The sequence below is a fragment of the Mesitornis unicolor genome, unplaced genomic scaffold (genome assembly GCF_000695765.1).
Source record: "Mesitornis unicolor isolate BGI_N332 unplaced genomic scaffold, ASM69576v1 scaffold6998, whole genome shotgun sequence".
Classification (NCBI taxonomy): domain Eukaryota; kingdom Metazoa; phylum Chordata; class Aves; order Mesitornithiformes; family Mesitornithidae; genus Mesitornis; species Mesitornis unicolor.
The window spans coordinates 23,836-34,571 of record NW_010199705.1 but is presented as its reverse complement, the minus strand read 5'-3'; the positions used below and the strand labels follow the sequence as shown (position 1 = coordinate 34,571).

The 10,736-nt window shown below is 41.4% G+C and overlaps 1 protein-coding gene across 1 annotated transcript in view; it reads left to right on the top strand.

Moving 5' to 3' along the window:
- LRRFIP1 (leucine rich repeat (in FLII) interacting protein 1) overlaps positions 1-10,736 on the top strand; it is a gene marked incomplete at its 5' end in the record, with an annotated part of 63,100 nt that overhangs the window by 31,747 nt on the left and 20,617 nt on the right. The window contains 4 exons of the mRNA XM_010189527.1: positions 543-620; positions 7,873-7,905; positions 8,745-8,870; positions 10,201-10,272. Of these exons, the coding sequence (XP_010187829.1) occupies positions 543-620; positions 7,873-7,905; positions 8,745-8,870; positions 10,201-10,272 (309 nt within the window). The remainder of the gene's footprint in view (positions 1-542; positions 621-7,872; positions 7,906-8,744; positions 8,871-10,200; positions 10,273-10,736) is intronic.

The following is a 10,736-nucleotide window of genomic DNA, read 5'->3' as shown; positions in this document are numbered from 1 at the left end:
TCAGCAGGACTAAATACTTTCTTTGGCAGGAGATGAGGACTGCAGATGCTGGAAAAGCAGGAGAGATGCTCAGTCCCTGAGATGGTCTCGGTTTTAATTTAATCACCGTGCAGATGGAAGTTTCTCACTTTGGCCTGTAGAGCATGGGTTCATTTTATGTGTTTACAATGTTGGAAGCATAGGAAGAAGGCTCTCCAGAGCTTTTGAAGAGTGGTAGGATTGAGCCTTTTGTATAGAGATGAGTTGTTTACCTGTGACTGGTATCTTAAGATATGTAAATAAATCACTAGCGTTCTGTCATTCTAAGAATTCAATCAGAACTCTGCTCGGTCTGTCAACTGGAATTACTGCTTGCCTTAATTTTTAAATGGACAGCTGAGGTGTCTGTTCTCTGACTTTCACTGCTGTTTTTCCAGCTGCATGTAACCATTTTTGTAACTAACTTCAGATGGAATGCTCTGTATCTTCTCTTGCTTCCCTTCCCATTTCTAATGCTGTTTTTCTCTTTTCTCTGCTTTCTGTTCTTGCTTTACCTGTGGCAGCCTTCTGAGTACAGCTGCTACCTTGGTTCAGGATCTCGGGCATCCTCAAGAGCCAGCTCTGCTCGGGCCAGTCCAGTGGTGAGCTCCTCTCTTTTTTTCTTTGTCCCAAAACTGTTTGATTCTTCTGTTATTCGAGGTCTTTTTTGTACAAAGAGGTCACTGTCCCTCGTAAGACAGTTTCCTATGGTATTAATTGGACCTTCTGGGCAATGCTGAACACAAAGAAGGGGTGAACCAGATGAGAAATAACAAACCCAAAGTAATTTCTGTGCAGATGCACATGTTTTTACAATAGAAGCACGCTCTGGACTCAAGCGAAAATGCTGAAGTTTTTCTAAGCTGAGCATAAAGCTCATGGGCAAGGGTTCTGTGAGAAAGACTCAACTGTTTATGCTAGTGCTGGATCGTGGTGAGGTGCTAGGAGGAATATATATACCCAGCATGTCTAGCATCATGAGCTCCCAAGTAGTCATGGCTGAGCAAGGCTCAAGTGCTAAAGGCTTGTCCAGCGCTGTGACTGTAGCTGACCAAGACAGGACTTTTTCCCCTGCTTTTTACAGGTATCAAGTAATTGTCTTCTGTTTTTCCAGTGGCCTATTGCTGCTTTCTCTTTGTGGTTTTTCCACCCAGCTATTTACAACTCTGAATATCTTTCCCGATTAATTTCGGAGCAAGGCCTGATAGCATGGTGACAGTAGCAGAGCGCAGTAGCATGTCTTTGAAATAAAATGTGCAGCTTATAGTAAACTATAACGAAATTAAACTTCTGTGGAGTGGAGGTGAAGTTTTGAAGTGTTGCACAGAGTTTTGGTGAGCTGGCTTTGCTTCCTGGAAGTGTTCCTCCTGGTGAAGTGTTAATGTGCTGGTTCTCCTGAGACCTGCCGCGTGTTGTCTACCACATCTCCAGGATTCAAAGCGACGAGGAGGGTGATGCTGTAAATTAACACACACAGCACGCTTCTCTAGTCATAACGTCCTATTGCCTTTGTTGCTTTGTTGAGGAGGTGAAACTTCAATGCTGTAAATGTTGCCTTAAGGACTAATTAAAAAATAGTATCTGGATAGTCAAAGGAGCTCCCACAGCATGCGGCACGGTAAGCTGTAACGAGGAGATTTGGACTGTTCCTTTTCAGTAAACACACGTAGTCTGCAGCGAGGAATCGCTTTTGTATCTGATGTCCCCCTGGCTCCCCCTTCAAATGTAGCCTGTGATCTGAAAACCTGTGCGCTGTGGGGGTTTTCTCCTGTGGTCAGAACTGTGCAGTAGGTCTGCATCGTGGTGGTGAAAGGTGCCTGAACCCTCCACACAGGGTTACTTCTTCTTATCAGGCAGGCAATAGGGAAGCCTTTTGATCGTCAGGCGAGCCTTCTCCTAAGTGAGAAAGAGCTGAATAAACTGGCTGGAGCAAAAGAAAATGGGACTGACAGAATAGAGCTGTGTGCTCTGAAGTGTTGCTGTTTCTCAGAGAGAAGAGTGCATCCACTTTTTAAAATGATCATTTTTTTATTTTATTTTTTATTAAAAAAGGCTTTTCATCAGTTAACGTGTGGCAGCTGGTGAGCTATAAAGAAATCAGTATTTTAATTAGTCCTTGAGTCTGAGTCCCTGAGCTGTGCATTTTTGCAGCATGTATCTTACCTTAGTAATACTTCTTAAATGGCTTTGCAAACCAAATTTCAATTATACCCAAAGGGAAATATAATCAGAATAACCAGGGATTCCATTAAAGTACTTCAGGTGTGAGAACTGGGTACCCGTACACTAATGTTGGTGTCCAATTTGTGGTTTCTGTATGCAGTCTGAGTCATCTGTGCAAGTTGCTTACGGTAATCACAAAACTATAGGGGATTTCTTTGTCTTTAAATTCTCTGCTTACACTTTTGACTGTTTGTACGCAAGCGCTTGGAGATGGTTAGCTGTGTCAGCACCAGTGCTGGAGAGGTACCAAACTGAATCTGCTCTGCAAGGAGACAGTAGGCACTTTCTTACTTATTTATTTTTGTAATTAGTGGTTTATTGCAGGGTGTGAAGAATCACAGAATCCCAGACCGTTAGGGATTGGAAGGGACCTCAAAAGCTCATCCAGTCCAATCCCCCTGCCGGAGCAGGAACACCCAGATGAGGTTGCACAGGAAGGCGTCCAGGCGGGGTTTGAATGTCTGCAGAGAAGGAGACTCCCCAACCTCTCTGGGCAGCCTGGGCCATGCTCTGTCACGCGCACTGAGAAGAAGTTTCTTCTCCAATTTCAGTGGAACCTCCTGTGTTCCAGTTTGTGTCCGTTACCCCTTGTCCTATCATTGTTTGTCACCGAGAAGAGCCTGGCTCCATCCTCGTGACACTCACCCTTTAAATATTTATAAACATGACTGAGGTCTCCCCTCAGTCTCCTCTTCTGCAAACTAAAGAGCCCCAGCTCCCTCAGCCGCTCCTCATAGGGGCGATGCTCCACTCCCTTGATCATCTTTGTAGCCCTACGCTGGACTCTCTCCAGCAGTTCCCTGTTCTTCTTGAACTGAGGGGCCCAGAACTGGACGCAATATTCAAAATAAAATGGAAGACAGTTGCACTTAATTTTCGTGGAAGCAGTTAGCAGCGTGCTCAGGCTTTGCTTTCTCTCCTCTGCACTTACAGATTTATGGTAGGCCTCGCCTAGCCACTGCCAGGCTGGGTGTGCTTGCGGCCCCTCCGGAGCGAGGATTTGCTGCACTGCTAACTTGCCTTTCAGACGGTGATAAGTTTGTTTAAGGAATGACGTTTGGCATAACGCTTATTCCTGAGCAAGGATACTTCTGACAAATCCACTTTAGACCTGACAAAGTTCAGCTGTGTTATTTTCCCTGCTGACTTTTAAAGGCTTACTGCTAATTGCTAGTGTTAAGGTGGCTCTCATTGGAAAAACACGCAGGAGCTCTCTGTGTTACTGCCTGCCCCAGCCCAGCTGATCAAACTGGTAAGATGGGGATTGTAGGAGGGGTTATAATGACTGCTGTACTTGTTTTTTTAATACCAGTTTCTGTAGACACCATCCTGTGTTCAGCACTACCTATTGCAAGATTTTTTTCTTTGGTGTGGGCCGTATTTCCATTTCAGACTGTGCTGTGCTGCTTTAAGAGCAGGAAATGATCTTAATTTGATTTGTCACCAAAAATCCCCCTTGCTTTTATAAGGAAGTTGATCTAAGTAAAAGATCTTAGATGGAGCCGAGCAGCGACAGCCACGTACTGAACAACCTGAAGTTGTTCTCATACCTGAGGGAGATACGAGGTGCCACCCATCTGCAAGCGTTTCAGATCTCCCTTATCAGGCTTTGTTTAGTAGGCTGAAAGATGGAAATTGTGCCTTAGTCCTGACTCCATCGATATAAAGATCTAAGTAATTTTTTTCTTTATTTATGGTTGTAATGTGTAACTGTCCTAGGGTCTCTGGTCTTTTCAGTAGGTGTTTGAGAGTCGTCTTGTTTGGTGCACTGTGATGGTGCTGCAGGTGCTCTCATGTTGGCCTGGATGCTCACCAGTGGCAAAAAGCTTCAAGGGTTAACCTGCTACCTGACTGCAGAGTAGAGAAAAACATTTTAGTATAATGTTCGGAGAAGTATGTCTATTGTCCATAAAAAATAGGGAGTATATCCATATATAGACTTGTGGGATGATTTTGCTCCTAAGTTTCCAGCTGCGGTAAGCCTCTGATATTGCTGACATTTTTGTAATATGGCTCTGGATTTATTCCACAATTGCTGTCAGAAGAGGCTGAACTCTGATCCCGTTGTACTTATTTTGCAGAGAGCAGCCTGCTCCCCTTGCCAAAACAAAGATGTGCGTGCTGGAGTTCCTCGGAAAATTACTTCCTTTTTGTGCTTTTTTACGTATTCAAGTACAAATTGCCCAAATTGCTGGTGAAGAGGAAGGTAACCTGTAACTAGAGACAGACCCATACCCTTGTGGAAATGAAAACCTAGAAAATGTTCTAGACATAAAAGGTTGAGTATCATTACACAGAATCACAGAATCTCAGGAGTTGGAAGGGACCTCGAAAGCTCATCCAGTCCAACCTCTGCCAGAGCAGGATCACCAGACCAGGTCACACAGGAAAGGTGTGACACACATGAGGTGAATCCCTCTTTAGATCTCCTTTTCTAGCAAACATTCTGTTAGTTCTTTATATTTTCTTGTGGAAAAGCCCCAAATCCTGTATATCTGTATGACGGGCTATGCTGAGTATAGTCCTGTGAAGGTGGAGAGGTTCTGTTTGGTCTGTTTAATCATTACAGTGTTCTTTATTGAATGGTAATACAGAAGATAAGTATTTTGGGCTAGAATTTTGTGCAGCTTTGAATAAAAAGAAACATTTTTTTTTCCCCTGACCTCTCTGTGATTTCGTACTGGATCAAACACCAAAGGGCTCGTTGGGACTGGGTGAAGGCTGAAAAGCTGGAGTTCCCTCTGGTGGCTGAGTGCTGCTGGCAAGCTGTATTTATCCTTTTTTTAAAGGAGTTATACTATGAATCCATTGATCTAAAAATGAGCAGAATGAAAACTCTGAAATACTCATCTAAAATAAACTTCTGTCTCGCTACAAGACACTTTACACCTTTGTTGTACTGCTGCCACATAACCATAACATGCAATGCTGCTTGTTTCAGACTGACTTTTTGCTTAGAAAAGTGGCGTGTAGTAGGAGGCATCTTTGTAACGAAAGGGTACTGTGTGAGAATGAGGAACTGGCTTTTCTCCAAACAGATTAATTTTTTAAACATTAATACTTAAATAAATGGGTAGTGGTAATTACCCTTTTTGAGGGAGAAATGCTCTGAATATTCCATTCATGGCACCAAATGTATGTGTGCATGAGGGCACCACTAGGGAAAATAAAATCTCCTGTATGTTTTTTAAACCACCTCAATTTTACAAGTTACTTAATAGCTTTAATTATTAAGGATTATGCTGCCTCAGAGAACTATTAAAGGTCGTTTTGCAATAAATGTGTAGCAAGCCTCACAGGTGCGGTTATAAGTGTGCTAAGTAGAAATGTCCCCATTGTCTTCAATATTTTCCCCTTTGTAAATGGAATCTTTTATTTGGCTCCTGTGATGCATCATTAAAACAGTGTCAACTATTGCTCCCTTCTTTATCTTACAAAAAACTGAGGTTGCACATTTTCTCAGAAAGCAAGGACATTCTGCAAATAGCTCAGGGAAAATATTTTGAGTTGCATCCTGAACCCGTAAGGTAGACTTTGCAGAAGGCTGTACATACATTTCTGGAGATAAATTTAGGGGTGTGTGTGTACATATACTAATCTTTAGTACCACGCCAATATTTACACTGCCACACATGTGTCGATAAACACCAACATAGTGTTTGGCTGGGCTGGGAGGCTGCCAGTGCACCACTGGGAGCTGTCTGTTTGCAAAAGCCTTCGTTTATTGGGTCTGAACTGAAGTATCTGCCTTCATTAGTGACCTGCCCTTACTGCATCCGAATTCAGAGGACTTTGTGTATTCAGTATCTTTGAAAAGTTTTTATCTAGTGTGTTAAGCCTGGCTTGTTTTACTTAGAAACCTAAGTCTTAAATTTTCTTTGTGCTAATCATAGGGAATTTATGATACGAGGTGTGTTGTCGGTGTAAGAAGCTGATTTGTAATGGGTACCCTTCACTTCTGGAGTTTTTTTCCCTAGGATACCGTGGGTAATATGGGAAATAGTGAAGTGGGATCATCCACACATTGCTCTGTGTCACGCAAAGGTAAAATCCCCATGCCAAATGTGAACTGATTGGAAGGAATGTAGTTTTCAATGAAACGTATAAACTTAACCTCAGCTTTCCCCTGCCTTCCTTTGACTGGGATCTCTTCTGTGTTTCTTTTCAGTCACTTAAAAACCGCTGTTCTCTTCGGCTCTTAGGCTCTTGATCTGAGGAAGCCATTAATTTTCTGGAAGTCTTTTGGGAAACCATCTTGACTGTGGTGCTGAATGTTCCCAGAAGAGGCTGTTCTGACGTGTTCAGGACTTCTTGGTTTCTGCTGATCTTTTCCTTTCACTCAGTCCTTTTTACACTTAGTTCCATTTTAGGTAGAGACACTTACAAAAACTTTGTGTTGTGAAGCACGCTTTTGGGGTTTTTGTTTACCCTCAATAGTGAAGTGAATGAGGAAACACTTGATTTGTTTCTGCTCTTGGGAACCTGTATATTTTGTTTGGTTTCTCAGCAGGATTTTTAAATTGATAGGAAGATTCTCATCAAGGGGAAAAAAATCTGCTCAGGTTGTATGTGGGTTTTGCTCTGTAACTTTCTTATAAGCATTTAAGCTGCTTGTATCCATGGTAATTTTCTGTACTTCTAAGTGTTACTTTAGCTGTGTTTTTCTCCTAGACTAGTTTTAGTGTAGGATCTCTCTTCTGAATTAGTACATTCAAGTGAAATACTGCAACGATACAAGAGCTGTTTATTTAGACTTTGAACTGGTCCCTGATATTTGACTTGAGTGTCAGTTTTTGTAGTCTCAGCCTTACTTGAATGTGTGCTTGAAGTCACAGTCACCTTTTGTCTTGAGCAAAGAGAAGCTTGTTAAGCTTCAGATTTCTTTCTACTCCCCCCCAACACACACACACACACACACACACACACACTCTTTTGCGAGTGGTGCGGACACGGTACAGTCCAGCTCTAACCTGGTACTTTGCTTTTGGGAATAAGGGAGGACAGGCTGGCAGGCTTTAAAGGTTCCCTTTTTTAGTTAAGGTCCATAAAAAATGTAACTTCAAGAAGCTATCTTGGTCTGGAAAGCTACTGATCGTTGAATTTAAAAACTTAACCTCTCTACTTAAGTAAATCGCTATTTGGGATTCATTGGAGGAATATTTTTAAATTGCTGCGAAGTAAATAGGAGTAGCTGCACATGTCAGCACAGCAGTTGCATGCAGCTGTTTTTATGGCCGGAGAAGGACATCTGGGGCTTTCAGTTCATGCCCATGTAGGTCTTTGTATTCTTGCATTGCTAACTCATAGGCCAAGTATCATCTTCATGTCTGAAACATTGTGATGCAGAATATGAAAAAAAAAGAAAGTATTCCTCTGTCTTATTTAATAGACTAAATAGTTTTTTATCACTAAGTGTATTCCACTTCATTACGGACTGCTCAGGTATTTGAGGTGAATTGTCCAGCCTTATGCCCTGAGATGCCAGCCAGGACGCTGCCGTTCTGAGCGAGCTGCCTGCTTTTTGATTGGATATAAATTGCTAATGAAGTCTCTTGTGGGTCTGAGAATTTCCTTTCTGCCTTCACTTGTTCTTCGTTATATAAAAATTCCTTCTAAATCTTTGTTTTACAGATTGAGGAAAGGCCAGAAAAGGACTTTGAGAAGGTAAGAAGGATCTTCTGAATTATTCTGCCACTAGTGCTTTCTTCACATTCTTTTAGGTAGGTAGAACTCACAGTGTACAAAAATCTTCTAGAAAAAACACAATGGGGCAAAAGTTGAAATTATTGGAGCATTTTACTACTGTGTTTTTTAAGACAAACTTTTAAACCTCTGTGGTTATTCTAAGGTTAAATAGTTGACCTTCAATAACAGTTACAGAATCACAGAACGTTAGGGATTGGAGGTGATATTGCTTTAGGCTAAGCCACATGAATACTGATTTTGTTTTAGATTTAAATTATGGTATTATGTAAAGATAAATAAATAATAATAAAAAACAGGTGGATCCTGCAGTAGTGAGAAACTGGCTATAATGCAGAACCCTCAGTACTCTGAAACAGTTCATGTGGCTACTGCTCCAGAATAGGTAAATATCCATGAAGGGAGAGGAGCTTGAGGGGTGGTCAAAAGCATCCACAAAATGTATTATTACAAGTTTTGAAAATATCTAGCAGGATGATACCAACCCCTAAAGACTTAGTCTGATTTAGAATTAACAGTTAGAAGCTAAGCTACGCAAGCTCCTATTTCAGTAGTGTTTAAATACATCTGATCAGACTTTTCTCATTAATTTCCCTTGTTAAATCCTGATAGTTTCGTTTTTCTTCTTATGAAGTTACATTTTAATCAAAGTTGCAAAAGTGGAAGGGTTAATGTAACATGTTATTTAAAAAGAATGAACAAAACCACCAGACCCAAAAAACCCACCCCCAAAAAAACCCAAGTCACAACGTATCTAGAAAAAAAAATAATAACCATGTTTAACCTGCGTGTGATTGTAGGGAGCACGTACAGTTTCAAGTTTGTCAGCAGCTACCTTAGCTTCTCTGGGTGGGACTTCTTCACGAAGAGGCAGTGGGGATACATCTCTCTCAGCTGATACAGAGGCATCTATTAGAGAAATTAAGGTAAGAAACGCTTAAAATGAGCATAAATTGTTAAGAAGCGGTCTCTTAACTCTTTCGATCAGAATGTTTTTATGCCTTGCATTTGATAAATTAATGAACTGTAAGATTCCTTCAAAGTACTGCTGATGGTTCCCGTTACTGACCACAGAAATTGGCAGCAAGAAGTGGTACTGACAGGCTAATACTAACTAGGACTGTCCCCCACATTATTGTTAAACAGACTAATGTTATCTTGAGGATATTATTAAATATGCTGTAGACTTCTTTCCAGAAAAGACGCTGTCTTCTCTCCCCTTTTTGGCAGTTCTGACAAAAATGAAGTGTGTGCTGTAAATGAAAAGCAAATAGCTTTATTAGAGAGGTGCTGCTGGGAAGCTGGTCTGCATTGCAGGAATGTTTGGGTGAAGTCCTAAGGAGAGTCATAGCAGATCAGACTGATCATAACAGACACATCTCATCCTAATGAAACAGGAAAAGGCCTCAGTAGAGCCCACTGCTAGGAGGATGGAAATAACGCAGGAAGCACCACGCTTATGGGATGTTCATTTGGAGAGGGGGCTGTATTTTGTGAACTAATTCATGATTCCATGAAGTTAAGACACATTTGAATACAAAGACCTGTGCAATTCAGCACTTGTATAGTCTGGCTGAGGCCATAGCTAAATGGTTTTTTTAATCTGTATTTTTAATGCTCTGTTCTGAAAACTATTTTAAAATGGGGAATCTGATTTGATAACTTCTGTGCATGCAACTTACAGCTCTTCTGAAATTACAGCCAGTTAAAGCATCTGCAACTTGTATTAGGACCTCAGATACAAGCAGATCTGTCCCAGTTTCAGCACTGTAAACCAGCAGAAAGAGCCATTTGCTGGTGACCAAACACAAAAGAGGAGAGAGACTGTGAAACAGGACTCATTAAATTTAGTGGGACAGATGGTTTTCATACAGTCTTTCCTACGTCTCTAGTACAGCCTGTATTTCAGGCTTGCTTTGGCACCCCTAATACCAGAATTCCTCAAGGAGTGGTAATTGTTGAAAGGGGTAGAGAAGGGCTGTGTGGCTGGGGCATATAATTGTTGGAGGCTTTGGGTCTGCATTTTGTCCTCAGTGTTGAAGATTTCGTTTTTTCTAGTCAAAAAGAGCAGAATTAGCATAGTTTTATACCCAAGAAATTTCATTGTCTGGCAAGGGTTCCGGTTAGGATCAGACCCCTTAACCTGTGTGGCAGCAATGTTTCAATGAGGATTTTGAATACTTGCTTTTCCTATCAGCTGCACTTCTGCCCGTTAGCGTCAGTGGCATCATTCACCTTTCTCACCATTTCTCTCAGGATATCTATGAGTTAAAGGACCAGATTCAGGATGTAGAAGGCAAATACATGCAGGGACTGAAAGAAATGAAGGTACTGGTTTACTGCAGCCTCAGAGTGTGATCGTTAACACCAGCTAAACACTGAGAGAGTCACTGTGAGATCTAGAACTGACCTTGCATGCTTTCTTCTGGGAGGGGCTGTAAGTTGTGTGAAGTGCATTTCATTAACTGGACATGTATCTGTTCTGACCTCGATTGATTGTGGTGAGAAATGCTTCCAAATGTTAACTGAAAGGCTGCTGATTGCTATTGCATGTTGTCCTTGCTGTTTTGAGAAGGTAATAATTTTGCTAGCAAATTGAAATTATTAAGGTTTTTTTTTATAGTTTCCTAATCCAGGAAGCCTACCAATATTGGAAGAGGAACTAAAGCTCATGTTCTACAGTGCTATGAAAAATTGGAGTTTAAAAGCTTGTATGTTTTTGTTTTGATAAGGTCCAGCATGCCTGTGGAAAGTTGTGCATGCGAGGTGGTGACTGTTTCATATGTAGATGA